We start from the raw sequence: 26,112 nt of genomic DNA on the forward strand, positions 1-26,112 counted from the left end.
TACACGAATTGTAGGAAAATCATATTTTATATAGAAACATAAATACTTATATACATTTGCCTCTCGGCCATCAAAATAATATATACATAATAATAACATCTTGTGAGACCATCTGACCCACACTGCGTATCTACGAGCCTCTACTGACATACTAAACATATAGACGGAACAAGACTCTGTCGTGCCCAAAATATGCATATATACCAAAAGAAGAATCATAAGCACCTCCGGACAATGGAGTGCTCTCAATCAGCTGACACCTACTAAGGGTCTGGACCAAGCTCACCTCCCTGTCTACCTGTGGGCATGAACACAGCGTCCAAAGAAAACGGACGTCAGTACGAACATTGTACTGAGTATGAGAGGCATAAATAATAAAGAAAGACAGTGTTAATATAATGTGAACATTAATATGAAACATCTGAATCTGAATGACAATCATAAAAGAAGTAATGCATGCTGTCTTACTCATACTCATCATAATTTCATATATGCATAATATGCAAGCTGCCCGTCCATATCGGAACGGTGTAATAATCAATAACATTAGCCCGCGTCCAGGCCTCCCGCGTCCGGGGTACCATCTCATGCCGCCCACTAGTGATGTCTGCCCATGCCAAAAGGTCATGGTGTATCCGTATAGCTGCCCGCCTTGGCGGTGACTGCCCGGCCAACTAGGCGCGGTGTAATATGATCATGACATGCTCATAAAAAATACTTGTAATAATATACTTATCATAATATGCTTATCATAGTACATGCATAAGACTCAAGATCAACTATACTCTGTCGGGGTGGCGTAAGGTCGTGATCCCCCGATTTCATTATGGAGCAATTATTGACATTCTGCCTCACCTTGAAGGAATTAGTACATAAGGTGAGTGTAAGAAATAAATAGCATCATTATCAATATGGCATCATCATATCATATCTCTTATCTCTTATCTTATATAGACATTTATGGACTTAGGCTTCTAGCTTTCCGGAAAATAGGAACTCATGAAGAGGAAAATAACTTATGCTATAGGATTCATGCCATTAGAAAGAAAGGACTAGCCTCACATACCTTTGTCGTTTAGCTATGTTATCGTTCACTTGCTCTTGCCCAATGTCACGTCGTTACCTTCACGGGAGAATTCATATTAACATTAGTTAATAGATTATAAGGACGCGTCGTAAATTCTAGAGAAAATTGGGCAGCATTTCCCCTGTAAACTTAACAATCCTCGAAATTCCAACTTAGCCAAACATCAATCAAAATACCAACAACAACAATACCAACAATTTCATATCAAACTAGGATTAAATCCATTCTTAAATTACTCCCAAAACAGCCCAACATGCATTCGGATGCCAATGCTTGTATACACTTCTTTATTTCCGTATATCCATAATATAATAACAACAACTACCGCCAATCCCCCGATATTCCAACCCACAAAACAGTCCATAACGACCATAAAACAGTCCCCAAAATATCATCGCAATACAACCATAAATATTATACCAAATAGTTCCAAAATACAGTCATAAAATAGCCACGAAAATTACATAAAACAGCCCCAAAATATTGTCACAAAACAGCCACGAAAATTACATAAAACAGCCCCAAATATCGGCACAAAACAGCTCGGTGTACGCTTTGTATACAATATCTTTATACACTTTATTCTCTCAAATTCAAGAACAACAACTTATCAACAACATCAACAACAATATCAACAACCTCATATAGCAATATAAGCACCTAGAAATCTCTCAAAGTTCCAATCAAAAACAACCCTCAAGGCAACCATATCAACCAACTAATCTATGACTTCATAACATAATTCCCTTCACTTTAAACTAGGGAATTCTCCCATGAATAACTTAATTAACAAGAATAGAGTTTATTAAATACCTTATTGCCCAGAAAACTCAACTAAAATCCTAGCTCCAAGCTTCAATAATCAACCACACATCAAGCACCAAATACTATAATCTTTTCCTAACTAGTTTCCAATTTCCTAAGATGAAATCTTGCTTTGATTTGGAGGAATTCAACTTGAAAGATTTAGAGAGCTTTTAGGAGGGTTTGGGAGGGTTTAGAGAGAGTTTAGAGTGAGAGAGAGAGAGGTAGAAAATGAAAAAAATCAGATTTTTTTTCGGTTTTTAATTTCTGATTTTTACTGTTCACCGGATACTGTTCATCCGCGTCTATTGTTCATCTGTGTCTACTGTTCACCCGCAGAATTATTTCATGGACTCAATTTTTTTTTCTAAAGTGTAACATTCTTCCCTCCTTGGGAACATTCGTCCTCGAATGTTAAACTATTCGGGATTCTACGAAATTTCGCCATATATTTTCCTTTAACTGACTCAGAGTACCATGACCACACTGTTCTTGCTTACCTCTTACTCCTCTTTTTGAGTACCCACTTGGTTTCATCGGCGACGCATAAATACTTGCAAGTTACACAATCATTTTTGCATGATTCGTGTACATACATTTCTATACATATACAAGTATCTACATTCGTATTCATATTCTTATTCGTAATCGTACTCATTTACCCATCATTAGACTTATTTCTGCACAACTCTCACTCTTTGTTTTAGAGTCTATATCTGTCACATATTGGAGTCCATCATTTCAATCTCTATACTTATATTATCTTTACTCGCTTCCCACCTTTTAGGGTTCTACTTGTACCATTCTCAAATCTCTCGTCTCACCTTCAAATCTTTACTTCATATATCCCTATTTCACTTACCACATAAGTCATTTCAGCAATGTGTTCACATTCATTATAGCCCTTCATATTCGTATCTCTATCTCCGTGATGCTGTTATTTTATTTTGCTAATAAACTTATCGTATTTTACTCGTGCTTATACATCCAATTGCTACTCCAGTATCGTACTCTATTAGAGTTACACTTTATCCTCCATGTCATGTTTTAGTGCTACTAATCTCCTTTGTTCACTCTATCATTTCTCTTTACCGTATCAATGCCACTCTTATAACTGCCATTACTATCAATTCAATAGTATCTAACTCAACTCTTGTAGTCATTAACGATACTCCTAGCTTAATCTCATTCTGCCATTACTCTTTTGCACATCATCTTTTCTTGTTAGGACATATTACAAGCTTATATCTTATCTCCTTTGGATTCTAGGAAAATTTCGGCAGAATTTCCTCTATATTTCTTACTATCCCAAAACCTGTACGCAGAAAATACCAACAATGCCTCACAGGGCCAAGATATATACATATATATATATATATAGCATATCATAGCCACACAGGGCTCCCAAAATCAACAACTGTATGGAAATAATGAACTTACCTCGTATGTCCAACTCAAACTGTATCTGTTATACCTTTTTTTTTCCTTTCAATCTTTGGTTGTATTTCAATCATACCTGCAACATTCATACCATATCTAACATATATTCTGCTTACCGTTACTGATTCCTTTAGCTTCTTCTGTGGGCACCTTATAACTGAACTTATCAACAATACATATATATATTCAATCCATTTTTTTTCTTACTATACTTACAGTAACTTACCTTGATGATAACTAGTTTTCCATTCTGTATATACAAATTTTGATACATAACCTCAATGAAATATTACGCTCTGTAACTTCTAGTAGCATTATTTACCTTCTCTTGTCGACACCACTCTCCTGCTGAAATCAAAGATCAGCATATAAGGGATATCATTTCCTATCTTTTAGCTCTATCGCACGATCTAGATTAAGAAGGAGAGGTAACATCCTAAATGTCCTGTAGCTTCCTGTTTATAAATGTGGCGCGCAACACACCATAAACAAGACTCTACTAGACATGGCTCGTAGACACTTCCTAGGACTAAACTGCTCAGATACCACTTTTGTCACGACCCAGCTAGGGGCCGTGACGGGTACCCGGGGCTAGCCACCGAGCACCACTCGTTCTAATACTCATCTTACTCATTTAATGCCCTTTTACCAATTTTATACACGAATTGTAGGAAAATCATATTTTATATAGAAACATAAATACTTATATACATTTGCCTCTCGGCCATCAAAATAATATATACATAATAATAACATCTTGTGAGACCATCTGACCCACACTGCGTATCTACGAGCCTCTACTGACATACTAAACATATAGACGGAACAAGACTCTGTCGTGCCCAAAATATGCATATATACCAAAAGAAGAATCATAAGCACCTCCGGACAATGGAGTGCTCTCAATCAGCTGACACCTACTAAGGGTCTGGACCAAGCTCACCTCCCTGTCTACCTGTGGGCATGAACACAGCGTCCAAAGAAAACGGACGTCAGTACGAACATTGTACTGAGTATGAGAGGCATAAATAATAAAGAAAGACAGTGTTAATATAATGTGAACATCAATATGAAACATCTGAATCTGAATGACAATCATAAAAGAAGTAATGCATGCTGTCTTACTCATACTCATCATAATTTCATATATGCATAACATGCAAGCTGCCCGTCCATATCGGAACGGTGTAATAATCAATAACATTAGCCCGCGTCCAGGCCTCCCGCGTCCGGGGTACCATCTCATGCCGCCCACTAGTGGTGTCTGCCCATGCCAAAAGGTCATGGTGTATCCGTATAGCTGCCCGCCTTGGCGGTGACTGCCCGGCCAACTAGGCGCGGTGTAATATGATCATGACATGCTCATAAAAAATACTTGTAATAATATGCTTATCATAATATGCTTATCATAGTACATGCATAAGACTCAAGATCAACTATACTCTGTCGGGGTGGCGTAAGGTCGTGATCCCCCGATTTCATTATGGAGCAATTATTGACATTCTGCCTCACCTTGAAGGAATTAGTACATAAGGTGAGTGTAAGAAATAAATAGCATCATTATCAATATGGCATCATCATATCATATCTCTTATCTCTTATCTTATATAGACATTTATGGACTTAGGCTTCTAGCTTTCCGGAAAATAGGAACTCATGAAGAGGAAAATAACTTATGCTATAGGATTCATGCCATTAGAAAGAAAGGACTAGCCTCACATACCTTTGTCGTTTAGCTATGTTATCGTTCACTTGCTCTTGCCCAATGTCACGTCGTTACCTTCACGGGAGAATTCATATTAACATTAGTTAATAGATTATAAGGACGCGTCGTAAATTCTAGAGAAAATTGGGCAGCATTTCCCCTGTAAACTTAACAATCCTCGAATTTCCAACTTAGCCAAACATCAATCAAAATACCAACAACAACAATACCAACAATTTCATATCAAACTAGGATTAAATCCATTCTTAAATTACTCCCAAAACAGCCCAACATGCATTCGGATGCCAATGCTTGTATACACTTCTTTATTTCCGTATATCCATAATATAACAACAACAACTACCGCCAATCCCCCGATATTCCAGCCCACAAAACAGTCCATAACGACCATAAAACAGTCCCCAAAATATCATCGCAATACAGCCATAAATATTATACCAAATAGCTCCAAAATACAGTCATAAAATAGCCACGAAAATTACATAAAACAGCCCCAAATATCGGCACAAAACAACTCGGTATACGCTTTGTATACAATATCTTTATACACTTTATTCTCTCAAATTCAAGAACAACAACTTATCAACAACATCAACAACAATATCAACAACCTCATATAGCAATATAAGCACCTAGAAATCTCTCAAAGTTCCAATCAAAAACAACCCTCAAGGCAACCATATCAACCAACTAATCTATGACTTCATAACATAATTCCCTTCACTTTAAACTAGGAAATTCTCCCATGAATAACTTAATTAACAAGAATAGAGTTTATTACATACCTTATTGCCCAGAAAACTCAACTAAAATCCTAGCTCCAAGCTTCAATAAACAGCCACACATCAAGCACCAAATACTATAATCTTTTCCTAACTAGTTTCCAATTTCCTAAGACGAAATCTTGCTTTGATTTGGAGGAATTCAACTTGAAATATTTAGAGAGATTTTAGGAGGGTTTGGGAGGGTTTAGAGAGAGTTTAGAGTGAGAGAGAGAGAGGTAGAAAATGAAAAAAATCAGATTTTTTTTTGGTTTTTAATTTCTGATTTTTACTGTTCACCGGATACTGTTCATCCGCGTCTATTGTTCATCCGTGTCTACTGTTCACCCGCAGAATTATTTCATGGACTCAATTTTTTTTTTCTAAGGTGTAACAGAAAGGCAATGAATAGAGGGAATACGTGGTTAGTTGTGGGCCTTGTGATTAATGAATGAGTGATGAAATATGACATAAGCAGAAGGGCAATTTTGTCAAGACATACAAAAGTCAATACAATAGCTACAGTAACATTCTATTTTGGCCAATTATGTTGTTCCATTTTAACTGAAATTACCAAATTACCCCTTGGACAAAGAACTAAAATAAATAAAATAACAAACTTAATCCACATTTATTCTAAATAATATAATGTTAAAAAAATGAGTGCAGACTTTGTATTCGTAGCAAACACTAATATAATAAAGTTATTTTAGATACGGAGCACAAACTACAATATTATATTAATCGTGTTTTGAACATAGTATGTGTATATATATATTATATGCATAAATATAGTACAAACTAATAATGTCCAAAAAAAAAAAAGGGCACCCCATAAAGGGTGGACCCTATACTAAACAACATTAAGCAATATAAAAAAAAAAGTGGAACTCACCATCTCTAAACTCACGGTAAAAAAAAGTGGGCCCATATTAACAAAATCAAGTAATATCAAAAAAAAAAAAGTGAACCACATATTAAAAAAAATGTCAAAAAAAGTGCAGACTTTGTATTCGTAGTAAACACTAATATAATAAAGTTTTAGATACGTAGTACAAACTACAATGTTATATTAATCGTGTTTTGAACATAGTATATATACTAGTTATGTGAGGCCCGTGCTAAGCCCGGGCCCAAACTTAAGATATAAAAGTAGATATTTTAACTAAAAAAGTATAATCTGTGTTAGTACAAGTGTACAACAACAACAACAACAACAACCATATACTCATTGTAGTCCCACAAGTGGGTAATTATATAAAAGCAAAATTTTCATTCCACTGCTTTAATATTTTAACTTCCATTTTGATAAAATTATTTACTTCAAATCAAATGCGGAGCCAGAATTTGACATTTATAACTTATGTATCCTAATTTTCTGAAGTAATTTAGTTCTAAATAAATAATCTATACATAGTTAATGAACTTTTAAGACAAATACATAATTTAACTTGTGCAGCGGATGGAGCTGCTCCTCTCTTAATTAGGGATTAGGGGTTCGAACATGGATATGGAAAAAATCTTTGGAGGAAGTGTTCCCTCCGAATAGGCGCGATACAGTGCTAATTATCTAGATTAATTGGGCTTAAATGCGGATATCGAGCACGAACCAGAAAATCAAAGAACATGAAAAATGAGGTAGAAGGTTCGATAGCTTTTGAAAAGTAGACCTTAAAAATAAAAAATAAAAAAAATTGACTTAAATAAATAAGATTAGGACCTAAAAGTAATTAATTATTTTTTTTTTAAAAGAATTAGAAATTATTGTGGACTACAAAAGTCCCCAGGTTCGATAGCTTTTGAAAAGTAGACCTTAAAAATAAAAAATAAAAAAATTTACTTAAATAAATAAAATTAGGACATAAAAGTAATTAATTAAAAAGTTTTTAAAAATTTGGGAAACTCTTGTGAGGACTACAAAAGTCCTCACATTCCCTCTTATATTATATAGTAATATGCATAAAAATAATGCAAATTAATAATGTCCAAAAAAAAAATTGCACCGCATATTAAAAAATCAAACAATATTCATGTAGTTTCCAAAGTATCTCATTAAGTCAATAATGATGGATTCATTGCCACGTGCGTATCAATCCATTAGTGGGAGCAAATGAAATTGCTTTTCTTCAAAAGATTAAGTAGTCAAACCATACAATTTTTTTTTATATTAGCCTGAGATCTAATCTAGATATTAAACTGTTGTATTTGTTATTCCGCCATGTCATTTATTTGTTATGTTTACTAAAATAAATATACTTAAAATATTTATATTTTAAAATAAGATGGAATTTAATTAATTTTCGTGTTTTGAACATAATATATATATATATATATATATATATATATATATATATATATATATATATATATATATATATATATATATATAATCACTATTCAAAGACAATTACATACACATAGATGCACTATAATCTAAAGTGTTGCGCACGGGCATAGGCCGTCTAGTTCTAACTATATAGAAGAGTGAGTTTTACTCACTTTTGTTGTCTGCTTCGTCGTCATGGGTTTAAGTGGGATAGACGACATACCTAAGGGCAATTTCGAAATTTCATATTTACATGCTTTTTTGTTATATCCCGTAATTTTATACGTCGAGTTATTCGCAAAAGAATCGACTTAAGTTAAAGACGGGATCATTTTCGGGCACGAAGTAGAAATCTTTAATTTCCGGTCTCTATTAGAAAATGAATTGTTTAAAAAAAAAAATTACCTAGTGTAAAAATATTAATGGAAAGTTGGGATTAATTTATCATGATTAGATTATTAAGTGGGGATTAAAATTTAATTATTCATTAAACAAGTCACTAGTGCACTAAGTGGGCCCCACCAAGACATGTGGCCAAATTTGATTGGCTCTAGCCTTGAGTGGGACACTTGTCACTCTTAGGGGCTGCTATATAAGGGAAAAATCTGCACTAAGGAACCATTTATCATCTTCAACATTACAAGAAAAGAAAAACCCTAGAGATTGAGAGAGGTGCTCACGGCTATGGTGGAAAAATCAAGTTCACCAAGCTTGATTCAAATTAATTTTTCATGGTGTTCTAAATCAAATGAAGGTCTATGGTGATGTGAATTGGTCCTTGAGGGCAGCAAGGGTGGCCTTTAATTGGAGCCATTAAATTCAGAAAATTAAGGAGCCAATTTGCTAAGGTAAGAGTTGATCATTTCCTATATGTTTTAGGATGAATTTGCATGTGTTGTGGATGGTTTGAACGTGTCATGGTGTGTAGAAATGAAAGGGAATCATGAAATTATGTATCTTGATGTTGAAGCATGGTTGAAGTCACGAAATTATGTATCTTGATGTTGAAACATAGTTGTAACTTGGTAACATGAATTGTACGAATGTTGGAATGTTGTTGAAATGTTGTGGAATGCCGTAGGGCTATTTTTTTTTAATTGAAATTTGATGGACTGTTTTGGGTTTCCTATTGAAACAAAAATTGAAGTAATTCTTGTACATGGATGGTTGTTGTTATTAATGTTATGGATTATGTAAAAGGTGAAAGGAAAGTTTAAATCATGTTAGAACTTGTTGTGAAGTTAGAGCAGTTTCCTCGCACATAATAGTTGATGTTGTTGTTGTTGTGGGCTGTTTTGATAAGGTTTTTGGTGGAAAATCTCATGTGATTATATGGCTATTTGAGGTTGTCATTGTTATGATTAAATTGTAGTTAGGGGCTGTTCTTGAGGAATTGAAGAACTAAGGATAGTTAAGATTTGTATTGTGACGTTATAATGGGTGGGGCTGTTTTAGAACTTGTTGTAATGTTACGATAGTTTTCTTGCATATAGAGGTTGATGTTGTTGCTGTGTTGTTGCTGATGTGAATCATCAAACTTGGAGGAAAGAAGCGTATAAAATATCGTATGTGGTAACTAAGGGCTGTTTTGTGATGAATTTCATGGCTGTTTTGTGATGAATTTTGTGGCTGTTTTGGGGCTGCTTGTTATAAATTTTGTGGCTGTTTAGTAGTGACATTTTGGGGGTTGTTTGTTGTAATTTTCGTGGCTGCTCTTGTTGAGTCGAAATGCAGGGATTATAGTTATGATTATATACAATATATGTAGTATATTTGCTGGAGTATGGGTTGTTCTTGATGGTTGGTCTAACATTGTTAAAGGGGCTGGATAAGCATAAGGAATTAGTGTATTAATCACTTTGTTGTTGTGATTGTTGATTTGGCCGAGCTAGATTCTCGGGGTTGGCCTATTTACAAGGGAAATGCTACCGAATTTTCTGTAGAATTTAACGTTAGTTTGGAATAAATGGCTTAAGTGCCCTTAGCTAATGTTTGATATTTGTTGGCGTACTTGTAGACCTTGGGGAGCCCGAGGCGTAGATTGGGATTAGCTTTAGTCAGGTTAGCTTAGAGTGCGTACGAGGTATGTAAAGCGCAACCCATCTTTCTTTTGGCATGCCTTAGTTTTCAATAGGCTATATCACGAGCTTCGAGGAAATTCTAAATTCGAAATCCGAGTACGTTATGATCCTTATATATATTTCTTGGCATTCTTATGTATGTTGTGATGAAGTATGAACCATTATGTCTTCGAAAGCATTGATTTCCAAACTTTGTACAAAAAGTTGTTTTAAAGAATTCCGTAACTACGAAACGCCGTAACTTTCAAAGAAAGGCTCGGATTGCTCCGATATCTTCGTAGGAGTTTGCATGGCGTATGATAAATATGTTTTCCATAGGCGGGCCCGACTCGGGTCAATACCCGTCCGTGGGTCCCGCGACTTTCCTTTACGTAATTCGGACGACTTTTGAAAGAATTTGGTATGATTATCATTTCGAATTTCAAGTATGGTCATTTACTTATATTTGAGTCTATGATAATGATTTTATGCATATGGTTACTCATGACTCTGCTCGTGCGCTCTGTTATATCTTTCGCCGGTTCTGTTATCGTGCGCACTTTGATATACTCCGGTATTATATTGTGTTTATGGTTCACCGAGCTACTCGATAAGAGGGTCGGGTTCCACTTATATTTGGTGTTATGCTGTGTATGGCGTTATGCTGTGTTGTGATATGTGACGGGGATACGGAGATTTGAAACTTTCTGGTGTTATGCTGTGTTATGGCGCCATCGACGGGCGGGCGACCATATTCTTCTGTACCCTACGCATGACTTATGTTTTAAAGTAAACCTTTTGATATGTTGGATTTATACTTATGTTCTGTACTACTATTTCGTTTATGCCTCAAATTTGTTTCTGTATTTTCTGCTTTGCATACTTAGTACATATTTCGTACTGACCCCCCTTTCTTCGGGGGGCTGCGTTTCATGCCCGCAGGTACAGACGCACAGTTTGGTGATCCACCAGTTTAGGGCATCTCCCTTCTGCAGTTTGGAGTGCTCTTTTCATTTTGGAGCCTACCTTTTGGTATATGTCTTAGTTTGTTACATATGTATATATTTGTTCAGGGGTACGGCGAGGCCCTGTCCCGCCATATGTTTCTGTTGGTCTGTTTAGAGGTCTGTAGACGTATTTGTGAGTGTGTGTGCCTACTTCTGTACAGATGTGTTTGTATGACCCTGTTCGTTATGGCAGCCTTGTCGGCGTGCACTTTGTATATGTTTTGGGCCGTTGCGCCATCTGTTATCCTTGTCGGCTTTTGATTCATCTGTTAGCCTTGTCGGCTTTTGATACATTTGATAGCCTTGCCGGCTTTTTGATATATATATATGTCCGCATACGGTTGCGTTGAAATTTGTTTGATACAGTTTGATATAGTTTGAGACGGCATATAGTATTTGTGGCCGTATATGCTATCTGTATGTATTCGATTTGGATAAGTGTGTTACGATTTGATATGTTTGTCTGTCTGGGTGTCCAAGTAGGGCACCAGTTGCGGCCCACGGGGCTGGGTCGTGACATTTTTAACCATTGTACTTTATGGTATTCTGTAGGTACTATTCCTTTTAAAAGTATGGGCCCACTTAATTTCTTTACTTCAGAGGCTTTTGCAGCCTTTTTTTTTCTCCAAGAGTTCCATCCTTATGATGGAGGAGTTAGGCATGACTCCAACCTGTATATTTACCAAAAATCATAATTGCACGGAGGAGGACATAGACCTTAGCCTCATTTACATAGTGGAGGTTGGATAAATCCATCCTATTTCCTATTTGTATACTAATATTAAGCTGGAAGTGGTGATTAGTATTGCCTCTACTGTTTGGTTGAAACCAACAGTAAAAGGATACTAAGTACATCAAGAGGTGCCACAAAAATTCAAAAAAATCAGCTACCATTCGATAGGAATTTATTTCTTTTGCTTCTAAATTTGAAATTTGGGAGCCCATCAAGTTCTAGCTTCATTGAAGCTCTAACCTTAGCAGGAAGGATGGAAGCTTCAGTGAAGATAGTAGAAGTTTTTGAGTCTTCTCCCAAGTTAGCAAGTAGGTCCGCTGTAGAATTTCCCTCTCTGTATATATGTTTGAACTCAAAATCACCGTATCTAGTTAATCTCTGAATCTTAACAATGATCTCAGTTAGTTGCCAGGGTGGTTTTAGCTTTTCTTTGATCATGTTGACGACCATAAGAGAATCAGATTCCACCATAACATTCCGAAAACCATTATCCTTACATATGTTAATCCCTTTCCAAATGGCCAACGCCTCTGCCGTATTGTTGCTGCATTGCCCATAAAATTCAACAAAGGCATGACTCATTATACCTCTGTGATCTCTTATGATGCCTCCTCCTCCAGCTGAACCTGGATTTCCTTTACTACAACCATCCACATTGAGCTTGACCCAATTAAAATTGGGTTTATACCAGTACACTGCCTGAGAGTGAGTTACAGGTCTGAGCTTTTCCACCAAATTACATTTCTCCAACCAAGAACTAGGAAGTTGTAGATCAGGGAACTGTGCTTTGAGAATTAAAGAAATAAGATGGTTGACTTGTTGAATAATGTACCAAGATGACATCTTCTTTTCTTCAAACCTGGCCCTACACCTGCTTTTCCAGACTTCCCAGCATATAGCAATTGGTATACACTGAAGAATGCATGAGTGAACATCATTCCTGCCTTTAGCTATCCACCATTTCATAGTTGACAATCTTATTTGTCCCTGAACCAAACCAATACCACATGTGTTGCAAAAGAATTCCCATACTTGTTTGGCAATCTGCCCTTCACTCAAGAGGTGTTCAGTGGTCTCTATTTTATGAACTAGACAACAATTACAAATAGAAGGAAGGTAGATTCCAAACCTTTTCACTGCATCATCCGAGGGGATCTTATTTTGCAAAGCCCCCATTAAGAAGAATGAGATCCTAAAAGGAACTCTTCTGTGCCAAGTCTTTGAGCTAACAAGTGTTGATTCTCTTTTCCTTCTCACAATCTGCCAAGCAGTTTTGCTGCTGAATTTTCCTGTAAGATCAGGAGTCCAGATAGGCAAATCCTGTCTCTCAGTGTTAAACTCAATGGTGATAATAGAGTTGATTACACTTTGAGGTAAAATCCTCCTGAGTTTCACAATATTCCAGGTATTACCCCTGTGGAAATGCTTGACCATAGTATTTTTGGGAGTTCTTTGATTCTGAACTAGGTTTGCAATAGGACCTAGATCATTCCATTTGTCCCACCAAAAAGATGTTTCTCCTTTGCCGATTTTCCATAGAATGGAGGGTTCCACCACTTTTTTGCTATCCATGAGCCTCTTCCATATGTGAGATTGTCCATAAGCCCATTTCTTAGCAACATGGTGATATCTTTTGCAGTATTTGGCCTCAAGAAATGATTTTAAGATAGTATCTTGAGTCCTGAATCTCCACCACAATTTTGCTGAGAAAGTATTACAGATATCCCTAAGGGATCTGAAACCTGCACCTCCTTCACTGATTGGGAAACATAAGTCCTTCCAAGAGCACCAATGTTTTTTTTTCTGTCTCCATCCATTCCCCAAAAAAAATTGGCAATGATCATCTCTATCTGTTGCAAAACAGTCTTGGGAGGATATACAGCAGATAATAAATGTAGAGGAAGAGCCAGGAGCACTGATTTAATAAGGACTGCCTTTCTCCATAAGAAAGAAGTTTTCCTTGCCATCCTTGTAGCCTTTTAGCAACTTTTGTCACCATAGTATTGAAATAAACAATTTTTTTCCTCCCAACATAAATGGGGCATCCGAGATAGAACATAGGGAACTGGAAATGATTAAAACCAGTGATCCCTTTAATAATATTTATCCTGGGGTCATCTTCTTTAAAAGTGATATAGAATCCAGATTTTCTCTTGTTGATAAGTTGTCCAGAAACCTCTTCATATTTCCCCAATTTATTCATCAGCAACTCTAGAGATTGGGGATCACATGATGAGAATAAAATAGTATCATCTGCATAGCATAAATGAGAGATATTAGGGCCATTCTTATCCATGGAAAATGGAATAAAATTTGATTGAGTTAAAGAGTCCGTCATTTTAGAAAACAATTCAGCTCTTATAATAAAGAGAAAGGGGGAAAGAGGATCTCCCTGTTTGATGCCTCTAGTGGAGTTGAAAAAACCATGTCTAGTGCCATTAATATTGACAGAATACCAGACATTAGTGATGAGTCTCCAAACACTGGCAATCCATCTCTCAGAGAACCCAAATTGTCTAAGTATTCTACAAAGATAATCCCAGGAAACCCTGTCATATGCTTTAGTCATGTCTAGTTTAAGCACCACATTGCCATGTGAAGAGGTTCTGTTGATGTTATGAACCATCTCTTGAGTTAACATGATATTGTCAGAGATTGATCTGCCTTTGATGAAGCATGTTTGATTAGGTGAGACCAGCTTGTGCATGAGGCAACTGAGTCTTTGATTAACTAATTTTGAAAGGATCTTGACTGAGAAATTACTAAGACTAATAGGTCTTAGTTCAGTAAAAGTCTGAGGATTGTCTACTTTTGGAATAAGTATTAGACAAGTATGAGTGAGGGCCTTTGGAATCTGATTACCTGCAAAAAAAATCAAGAACCATTAGTAGCAAATCTTTTGCAGCCATTTGACAAATGCTTTTTGGCCATATGGGCTCCACTTGACTTTGCAATTTTGGCTATTTTCTAATGCTAAGAACTGAAATATACGGATTACAGTTCAAATAAATTACTACTTTATTTTATTTTATATCATTTTGGTGCTTCCTCTTTTAACTGTTAATTTTCTTTATGCAAGGGCTACACAATGTTCCTTTTTCATTTGGCAAAATTTAGTTCTACATTAACAATATCTGTTTAGTAAATCCTTTTTATTTATTTCAAATTCGTACTTATAAATAATTGAATTTAGAAAGAGATGATGACATGAAACTCGGTAGGAGAAGGTGTATTTCAAATCTTTCAATTGCAGAACCAAACTAAGAAAGTCATATATGGGAGAAGCAAACTAAGTAAAATAATTTATTGATATTTTCAATTAATTGAATTATAATACTTTCTATAATAAAAATTCCATAATCATATTACTAAGAGGTACTCTCTTTGTCCTAATTTATGTGATATAATTTGACTAGGCACGAAGTTTAAAAAAAAAAAAGAAACATCTTTTAAAAAGTGTGGGCCCCACCTAAACATCAACCAATATTAAAAAAAGTGTGGGCCCCAACTAAATCAAGCAATATTAAAAAAATGAATCCCATATTAAAAAAAAAACAATGTAAAAAAAAAGTGCATCTCATATTAAAAAATCAAACAATATTTATGTAATTTCCAAAGTATCTCATTAAATCAATAATGATTGATTCATTACCACATGAGTATCAATCCATTAGTGGGAGCAAATGAAATTATTGTACATCAACATACTTAAAATACTTATATATTAAAATAAGATAGAATTTAATTACTTTTTCATTTTTATCCTTACTCTAATAAATGTGAAAAGAGATTAATATCAAATGGAGATCAAATAATGAATAAGGTAAATTAGTCAAATTATAATTCTAATTCACGTTTCCTTAAAAAAACATGCAAAAGACAACATGACAAGTAAAATGAACTAAACCGAGAATATTTACCAAAAATTAAAAAATAGCATTTCTTCGTTTAAATAGAAAATCAATTTCTATTTTGTTTCGTTTCAAACATTGAAAGTATTTTACAAGTCTTTAATTTAATCGAATTAAAATTGAAAGTATCAATTTATGCTTAAATATCGCTATTGTTTTATCTCAAAGAGAGGAAAATTGTTTTCTTTTAGACAAGTCTTCTCTTTTAAAAAGTATTAATAAATTTTCGTAGCAAACACGAATATAATAAAGTTTTAGATACGGAGCACAAAACTCATGCTTCGTGTGTATATATATATATATATATATATATATATATATATATATATATATATATTATCACTATCCAAATACAACTACATATATATAGATACACTATAATCTAAAGTGTTGAGCCCCGTGCTGCCCATGCTTCGTCGTCTGTTTCCCCCGGAAAAAAAAAGTGTGGGCCCCACCTAAACATCAACCAATATTAAAAAAAGTGTGGGCCCCAACTAAAAACCAACCAATATTAAAAAAAAATGGAACCGCCATCTCCAAACTCACGGAAAAAAAGTGGACCCCATATTAACAAAATCAAGTAATACTAAAAAAAATTAATCCCATATTAAAAAAAAAAAACAATGTAAAAAAAAAAAGTGCATCCCATATTAAAAAATCAAACAATATTTATGTAATTTCTAAAGTATCTCATTAAATCAATAATGATAGATTAAAAAAGTATACCCCATATTAACCAAATCAAGCAATATTAAAAAAATGAATCCCATATTAAAAAAATAAACAATTAATTTCTAAAGTATCTCATTAAATCAATAATGATGGATTAAAAAAGTGGACCCCATATTAACAAAATCAAGCAATATTAAAAAAATGAACCCCATATTAAAAAAAAAAGTGCATCTCATATTAAAAAATCAAACAATATTTATGTAATTTCCAAAGTATCTCATTAAATCAATAATGATGGATTCATTGCCACATGCGTATCAATCCATTAGTGGGAGCAAATAAAATTATTGTACAGCAACATACTTAAAATACTTATATATTAAAATACGATAGAATTAATTACTTTTTCATTTTTTCCTTACTCTAATAAATGTGAAAAGAGATTAATGTCATAAAAGAATCAAATAATTAATAAGGTAAATTAGTGAAATTATAATTCTAATTGACTTTTCCTTAAAAAACCGTGCAAAAGAAAACATGACAAGTAAAATGAGTTAAACCAAAAAATTTACCAAAAATTAAAAAATAGTAGTTCTTCATTTAAATAGAAAATCAAATTTCTACTTTGTTTCATTATAAACATGTAAAATTAATATAATAATTTGAATTAGAATTATCCAAATCAAAATTTGATAAAAAAATAATAGGTATTGTTTAGGCCCAATCTACATACATTAGCAATAGAATATTTTACACTTTTAAATTAATCGAATTAAAATTCAAAATATCAACGGTTTCCTTTTGAATAAGTCTATTAATAAACTTTTGCCAACTTTGTATTCGTAGCAAACGCTAATATAATAAAGTTTTGGATACGAAGCACAAATTATAATGTTATATTAATCGTGTTTTGAACAATATATATATTACTTTACTACTATATAGAAGAGCCAGTTTATAAGCAAGATCGTCGTCCGTCCTTTGGTCCCACTTTTTTATTTAAGGGCAAAAAAATGACATTTTATACTTTATATTACCAACTCTTTTAAAAAGTAGATAAAAATACTTTATTATATTTCTATTTTTCTACTATATAGAAGCATCGGTTTACCCATGCTTTGTCCTCGGTCACTCTTTAAAAAAAAAATTGCTTCTATAAAAAAAGTGCTTCTATATAGTTATTTTTAAAAAAAATGGACCCCACCCTCTCCAAACTCATTAAAAAAAGATTGATCCCACCCTCTCCAAACTCATAAAAAAAAGTGAATCCCATATTAAAAAAAAAAAAGCAATGTCAAAAAAAAAGGTGCACCCCATCTATTAAAAAATCAAACAATATTCATGTAATTCTCAAAGCATCCCCATCAAGTCAATAATAGTGGATTCATTGCTACATGCATTAATGCCCATTAGTGGGAGCAAATGAAATTATTGTACAACAAAAAATATGGACCCCATATTATTGTTTTTCTTCAAAAGGTTTAGTAGGCAAATACATACAATTTTTTTCTTTTCTTATATTAGCCTGAGATCTAATCTAGATATTTAATTGTTGTATTTGTTATTCCGCCATGTCATTTATTTATGATTACTAAAATAAATATACTTAAAATATTTATATTTTAAAATAAGATAGAATTTAATTACTTTTTCATTTTTATTCTTACTCTAATAAATGTGAAAAGAGATTAATATCAAATGGAGATCAAATAATGAATAAGGTAAATTAGTCGAATTATAATTCTAATTCACGTTTTCTTAAAAAAACCATGCAAAAGACAACATGACAAGTAAAATAAACTAAACCGAGAATATTTACCAAAAATTAAAAAATAGCATTTCTTCGTTTAAATAGAAAATCAATTTCTACTTTGTTTCGTTTCAAACATGTAAAATTAATTTGATAATTTGAATTAGAATTATCCAAATCAAAATTTGATAAAAAATAATAAGTATTTTACACCTTTAAATTAATCGAATTAAAATTGAAAGTATCAATTGATGTTTAAATATTGCTATTGTTTTATCTTAAAGAGAGGAAAATAGTTTATTTTTAAACAAGTCTTCTCTTTTAAAAAGTATTAATAAATTTTCGTAGCAAACACGAATATAATGAAGTTTTAGATACGGAGCACAAAACCCATGTTTCGTGTATATATATATATATATTATCACTATCCAAATACAACTACATATACATAGATACATTATAATCTAAAGTATTGGGCCCATACGCAGCACGGGCATAGACCATCTAGTATGTGTATAAGCTCTGCAAATGCCCTTGAATGGATGAACTCAAATAACGTCTATAAACCCAGTATATATATACCAATGGCAATGATGATCAGTGATAGATAATACAACTACTTTGCAATTGTAAGTACAAAAAACTGTACTCACTAGTCACTTCCCTTGAGACAAAACTGATCAAGGATTAAAATTATCAAGGATCCTTTCTGTAGGAGGTTGCCGACCATTTCATTTCTTCCCGGAATGATAATGCTTAGAAATAAGAGAAAATCTTCTTTTAGTTGTTTACTAATAGGTCACTTGAACTTTGCATATTTTATTTGTAACTAATGTAACTTCAATGGAAAGTGAACGGATCTTCACAAAGTCCACCATCATATCACAAAAGAAAAAAATGGAGAAATGAAGCAGAACAAAGTAACGGATTCTTTCACTAATTATACATTAATTAAGTAATGAATATAGACAATTATAGACTTATTGATAGAATAATCTAAATTTTCAGCAAATATTTTGAGGGAAATATATGAGAAACAAGGTTAAAAATTTGAGAAAAAAAATAAATATGAATGGTGGTCATAGAGAGGCGTCACATCACCTTGTCTATGCCTAAATTTATATTATATATAGATTTCCTTATCCTTTTATAAACTAATCCAAAACTATTTAGTTTATGATAAATATCATTTCGAGAGGCTACATTAAAATCTGGCCAATTGTTTCAGGGATACCACATGCCTGCTAAGCTAGTGCATTTGTACTTTGTAGCTAGTATGCACTGGCGGAATCAGAATTTCTACGAAGGGAGTTAAAAAATATAAAGAAATAAACACACGAAAAAAGCAAGGGGATTTAATATCTACTACGTATATATACATAAAACATAATTTTAACCTTGTATATACAGTATAATTTTTCACTGAAGGGGGTTCGGATATTTCCTTGCCCAACTAGCTCCGCCCCTGTCACCATGTTATGGAACAACTGAAATCTCTCTATCCATAATTGAAAATTTCGAATTTAAATTCTAATAAGAATAGAAAAATCTTTGATTGGGAGTGATTCCACACTAATGGATCTTATGCATGGGGCGTATTTGGATTATTAGGCCAATAAATATTGAATATCAAATAATTATACAAAATAATTGCATTTGTAACATTTATGTATGTGATTGTTTTGATTAAAGATTTCAATTCGATCTCCGGGTCCAATCACGACGGTTATGTTGATTGCCTAAAATTAGATGAGTATTTGGCTAATTTAGTTACGTTTTTTTTTCAAGCTAAAGTAACTGACCTCGTTGTTAGAACTTTAAAAAGTTAGCGTTAGCTGGATTTATTAATGTATTTCGTTCTAATGTTTTTTAAATTGTTCGATTTTTTTAAGCTAAAGTAACTGACCTCGTTGTTAAAACTTAAAAAAGTTAGTGTTAGCTAGATTTATTAATGTATTTCGTTCTAATGTTTTTTAAATTGTTCTATAAAGTTAAACAATAAGTTCAAATTTTATTTTAACTCTTGCATATCATAATTTATAGAATTCTAAACAGTTCAAAATATTTGCTAAATAGAGTAAATGAATATTCATTGTATTTAAATTGTTTGTGAAGTTTGTGATATTCTCTGAAGTCGTCGATTTGTTAGTTGTGTAATAGTTTAGGAGGCTATCGCCTATCAGCATGTGTTGTATTTTCTTTCACCTTTCTCTTTTGTTTGTAATGTTTTGAAAGCTGACTGAACGTCGTTATTGACCAAGGGGAATCCTTTAACTTCTATGCATATTTTGTTGGAAGTAGAGAAAGAAAAATATAATATGAAAGTTTGTTGAACATCATAAAGAAAAGAGCTCTATTATAATTATTTAATAATATGAAAGGAAATGTACTTAATATACATTCCAAGTACACAAGTTGCATCTCAGAAGGTATCGAAGTTAAATTCCATCTGAAGAGAGAAAACACACACCATATATATTGCTTGCTTGAATGCAAAATCATTTAGCAGATTGATCAAACTTTATACATCTTTTTAAACTGCAAAAAAGGGATAGTTGATGTATGATCAATTCAGCTAGGGACGCCTTATTCTGGATTCATGAGGTGGTCCGATAAACAATTCAGTCTCCACATCTGATTTATCGCTACCGCCTTCTCCATCCTTCTCCCCACTTGATTTTTGTCTCTGTTGAAGCCCTCCAAACTGAAACAAACGTAGAAGCCAAATTAGGGTGAATTGCACTGATACTGACTTTTAGGACCTTTATTTAAGACATAATCTAAGTTCATAATTTTTTGCAAGTTTAACCGTTTAGAAATCAACTTCAGCTTTGCGAGTCTGAAGTTTGATTTGGCAGTCCAATTATATGTACAACTCAAAAACCAGAGAACAATATATAGGTGCCCTCAAACTACATTTGCCCACAGTAGAGGAAAAGGAAAAGATACATACCTTCTCCCTCAGCATTGCATTTTCAGCTGCAAGGGCTTTCTCCTGGATATATTAGCAAGAAAGCATGAAACAAACAATTAGAGCAAGTTACTTGCAAATTCTTGGAAATAAGCATAACAAGAACAAATATCCAGTACTGGAGGCAGGACTTTCACCAAAGGGGTTTATCATCTACTATATATAGTACACAAAAAAATTGACCCTATATAATGTAATTTTCTGATGAAACCTCTCTTTCTCCCTCTAGGTCTTTCCTTGTTGGCATATTTAAGAGTCTGAGCAACATAACATATATAAGTTCTTTAAAATTTACAATCGCAGTTGTCTTGCAATATTCACTATCAACGCGGTTGCCATCATGCATCCATGAATTGTAACATTGCAGCTTGTCTTACCTTTTCTTTCAATCTTTCCATCTGTTCCCTAAAGACTTGCATCTGAAAAGAAGAATATAACCAAATCCATGTCAAAAATAATGCCCTAAATTTCATAAGACATATCATTGCAGCTATTAGGCAATTGTCTGAAGAAATTGAACCTTTCGAGCCCGGATGATGCTGAGACTGCGCTCCAACTGTTTCTCTATTTGCTGTACTGCTTCAAGGCTGCACGACCCCAAACCTTCTCCCAAGAGGAGCTTCCTGTGTTGCAAATTGCATTTAGAATATTGAAGGGCTTTCAAACTTGCTCTGAATGATAAAAATGAAATAAGTAGCAGTTGCTTTATGGGGAACCTTTTAGATGATTCAAGGAGCTCTATCTTCTTCATCAAACTTGCTGTCTCATGCTTCGTATGCTGCATATATTATAGTGTAAGCCAAAGTAAGCCTTTATTTACCTTTTGCAAGAAACTAAGGCCATATTAAGTAGACATAAAGACAAGGCATAATTACCTGCATATTCACTTCCGCAGATTGATTTTCATGTTGAACTTTGTCTTTAGTATGCCTCTTATAGCGTTCGATTATCTCCTGCATGCTGCCAATATTGAACAACATTTTATCTTAATTAATATGAACATATGTAAGCAACTCTCACACCCGTCAGGTGGTTGATGATTGGGATACATTTTCACAAGGAGGCCAAAATTCTATCATGGATTTGTATAAGATATATACACTAACAATGTAAAAGATTTTATATACAACCTATGTAATTTAATCTATAACAGTAGTGAGTTAAGTTACAATTCTTATCCTGTGAAGGAAATGACTGAACCGCATGCCAACAACCCGTCTATTCTTTAGTTCTCTCATCGTGCTGATCCAATGTGATTGAGGGTCACTACAAAAGTTTATCCCTAGATATATATGTGCAAGGGGCTCTCCAGTTTGACACAGAAATGGATCTAACTATGATCTTTACGAAGTTTTCTGTAGATTCAAAGGAAAAATAACCCAAGCTATGATGTCTAAACTGGACCTGTGAGAGGAGCATATACAATGGACAACGTTAGTCTTCGCTAACTTTAGAATTAGAACACAAAGAAAAAAAAAGTTTTAAGGTTTTTGAATATCAAGGACAAAAAAAAAAAGTTAAGGTTTTTGAATATCAAGGACTCTTACATCAAATCTACATATGGTCAGCATACCTTTTTGTGACTTTATATGTATATAAGGGTGTCCCCCTTAAGTAGTTTGTTGTTTGAGCTGGAGGTAAGGTTTGTGTCCTTGCATGTTTAATAATAATACTATACAAGGTAGAAGTTTAAGCTAAACCTCTCAACACTATAGGAGAGTGAAAGCCTGAGTGATTGATTTAATATTTTTAAAAAGGAAAAAAAGGTCCAAGGCCCGGTCTTTAGTACTACTCCCTTTGTCCTGATTTATGTGAAGGGATTCGAAAAAAAATTGTAGTCAAAGAAAAAAAAAGTTCGACACCCAATCAGTAGCACCTTCAAATGAAATTGGATAGTGGGTATTATATTGTTATATAAGTTATAGGAAGGATATTTTGTTTCTTTATTTTTCATACACTTTGTTTAAATGAGGTAAGCATCTTAAAATCACATAATTTTATCACCCACCGGAAAAACAAAAGGTAATAAATATTCCGTAGAATTAATTGTATTAGGGATCAAATTTTACCAAAAACAACATAAAAGATTGGTAGACGGAGTCAAAATTGCCCTTTACTGATGGGAGATACTTCCTCAGTCCTAATTTTTTTGACACTTTTCGCTTTTTGAGAATCAAACGAGTTATTTTTTTACCATAATTTTTTCATATGTCTTTTAAATATTTTAGATCATTAATTATGGTAACTTATAGTACTTTTTACGTAGTTTTCAAATATTTAAATTTTATTTCAAAAGATTAAAAGATTTTATTTTCAAACACACGGTCAAAATTAAAAAAATTTGACTCTCGAAAAGCGAAAAGTGTCAAACAAATTGGGACAGAGAGGTAGTAAACATTAGTTAGAACAATCGCAAGCCCACACTACAACCACCATTTTATAGAAAAAATAAAAGGACGGGACAACTACCAGTTTGTTTCTTTGTTTGTAGTTAGGGAAGCATGCCTTTGGGGTAGGTACATTTATTAGGTTCGCAATGTTAATGTTTCCTTAACATTGTTTAAGGCTACAGTAAATAGTGGATAATAACATGGGTATTATGCTCAACCACTGAAATAGTACTAGTAATATAATGAACGAAGAAGAAAAAGAAGACAGAATATTTACTGACAGAGGTAGTAATATATTGACAAGGCACATAGTGATTTGGGATCTGCAAGAATGCAACGTTGAGTATTGATCTCCGTACAAAATTACGTCTGCCCAAAAGATTCTTAAGGTGTGTTATAATGGGAACAGACCAAGAGTGTGTAGCCTTTACTAAGCATGAAATCAACTAGTACTAATTTGACAACTGGCTCCCATACTTAAACTTTGAAGTGCACAAGACATCTCTTTACCATTTATTGTAAACAAATAAATCAGGTAGGCTTGGCTTCCGTTTGCCTTTGTCAGTTAATTAATTACTCTAATCTTCAGTTTATTAACTTTAAGTCAGTTGATGAATGTTTATTCTATCAAGTTTATAGGGAATTAATAACTTCGAAAACACTCGGGGTCATTTGCTTCAAAACCAGGATATAGGATAGATAATACCAAGATTTTGATATAAAATTTATATTGGTCGGCATTAGCTAATGATGGATAAATGCAATTCCAAATTCAATACCGAGATTAGTTTTAATTTTGAAAATAATTAAGTATTTAGACTTTAAATCCCGCATCAGATGAAGAGCGCAGATAGAATTTTTACTAGTACTCCCACTGCAAACAAGATATTGTACTCTCTTTCTGGTGTCTTCTAATTACTCAACAAAAACTTGGATCCTAACACATTAAAACTGTCTTCTTTTTTAGGTTATAGAAACAACAGTACCATGGATAAATGAATACTACTATATGATCGCTATGTTTTAAATAAAAGGTCATTCAAGAAGAATCTTTTAATTAGGGTTAGGTTGCTAAATGGAACCAAGCTCTTCATGGGAAGTGCTACTACTTAGCTTGGAGAAATCAAGTGTAGTACCTCTTTTTGAACTAGGAGACGAGACAGAATGTCAGTTAACTCAATATTACTTCCCAAAATTTGCATTTCACTCTCTTGTTTACGCATTAGGTAAGAACAACTGTAGTAATTGAAAGGGCTTGGATCTACTACATCTATGTATATCTAGGTGATGAGGAAAAATATCTAGATCATGTACATCATGAGATCTGATGCGATCTACAAGAAAATCACACTACAGTACTGTATCTTCAGCCCCAAAAAACAAACTTGCGAGAATGCAAGATCTTCAACAGAAAAATGCTTCTTTGACCATAAAAAGCAATCTTTAACATGAAGGCTGATGTAAAAATGAGATGAAAAACTAGAAACACATCATAGAATTAAAAGGAAGAAAGATAAAGTTACCTTGAGCTAGTAAATTCATAGAGTTTTCCTCTTGGAGAAAAAATAACCAATCCAACCTCAGCATCACAAAGAACAGAAAGTTCAAAAGCTTTCTTGAGCAAACCATTTCTGCGCTTTGAGAAAGTGACTTGCCTGCTTGTGGCGTTCTCTATACGCCTCAGCTGAGTCTTCCCTCTCACCATCTTCTTAATTCAACCCTTTTCAACACAAACACAAAAAAAAAAAAAAACAAGATCAAGAAAAAATTGAAGAAGCAATCGCCTAGAAATAAAGAATTTAAGGTAGTGTTATAAGTACCAATTAGTACCAATATATATAAACAAGAAAGGATGTTTTTGAAAGTTTAAGGAAGACAGAAAACATCAAATAGAAGAAGTGAAACAAGACAGAGTTTTAAAGAAAGAGAGGCAAGAGGTCAAACAAGTACATATGAGTAGCAATTAGGACTTACAAATTTAGAAAAAACCTTGGTTGCAGGTGAGAGCAAAGTGACTACTGAAGCTAAAAAGGAAAGACACAAATGTGATGTGTGTAAGAGAGAGAGAGGACTAAAAATGCTGAAAGGCATACAGTGCAAAGTTTGTTGCTTGATTCTCAACCCCAATTAATGGTATATATCATCAAAAAGCAACAAAGGGCCAAAGCCACAGACTTCTATTTCTTGCCTTATTCTTGTTTACTCTCTCTCTCTCTCTTTCATTTTCTTGAAGTCTTCTTCATGGGGGGCCTTACCCCACTATGAAAAAGAAAAAGATCTGAACGAATATTATAATAATTTAATGCAATAGTACTACCAAAACCCTCGTCCTTAGCTAGTTTTGGTCATTACAAAGTAAACCAAAAACAGAAAAATGAGATGTAAAAGGAAATTAATTAAAGAGTGGTAAAGATAAAGCCTTTATACTCCATGAAGAGTATAATGGAGTATAAAAGTGGAAAGTTGGTACACAT

General features: G+C 33.6%; 1 protein-coding gene across 2 annotated transcripts; it reads right to left on the reverse strand.

The window, feature by feature from the left end:
* Nucleotides 1-20,618: 20,618 nt before the first annotated feature.
* Nucleotides 20,619-25,821, reverse strand: LOC132645640 (MADS-box protein SOC1-like). Of its 2 annotated transcripts, none has more exons than XM_060362736.1 (8): nt 25,613-25,821; nt 25,162-25,358; nt 22,124-22,208; nt 21,965-22,026; nt 21,769-21,871; nt 21,626-21,667; nt 21,231-21,272; nt 20,619-20,981 (listed from the first exon to the last, which is right to left on the reverse strand). In XM_060362736.1, the coding sequence occupies exons 2-8, from the start codon at nt 25,341-25,343 to the stop codon at nt 20,853-20,855; spliced, it is 645 nt and encodes a 214-aa protein (XP_060218719.1). In that variant the 5' UTR covers nt 25,344-25,358; nt 25,613-25,821; the 3' UTR covers nt 20,619-20,852. The 2 variants fall into 2 exon arrangements, with proteins under 2 accessions (XP_060218719.1, XP_060218720.1); XM_060362737.1 differs by lacking the exon at nt 25,613-25,821 and adding an exon at nt 25,469-25,556.
* Nucleotides 25,822-26,112: the final 291 nt, after the last annotated feature.

The sequence above is a fragment of the Lycium barbarum genome, chromosome 6 (assembly GCF_019175385.1).
Source record: "Lycium barbarum isolate Lr01 chromosome 6, ASM1917538v2, whole genome shotgun sequence".
Lineage (NCBI taxonomy): Eukaryota > Viridiplantae > Streptophyta > Magnoliopsida > Solanales > Solanaceae > Lycium > Lycium barbarum.

Bases quoted from the DNA above. Each gene is read 5' to 3' on its own strand.
- LOC132645640 (XM_060362736.1), bottom strand. From the start codon at position 25,343: ATGGTGAGAGGGAAGACTCAGCTGAGGCGTATAGAGAACGCCACAAGC. The intron at 22,209-25,161 runs GTAACTTTATCT...CAATATTGGCAG, and splicing joins TATGAATTTACTAGCTCAAG to CATGCAGGAGATAATCGAAC. The intron at 20,982-21,230 runs GTATGTATCTTT...CGTTTGTTTCAG, and splicing joins ATGCAATGCTGAGGGAGAAG to TTTGGAGGGCTTCAACAGAG.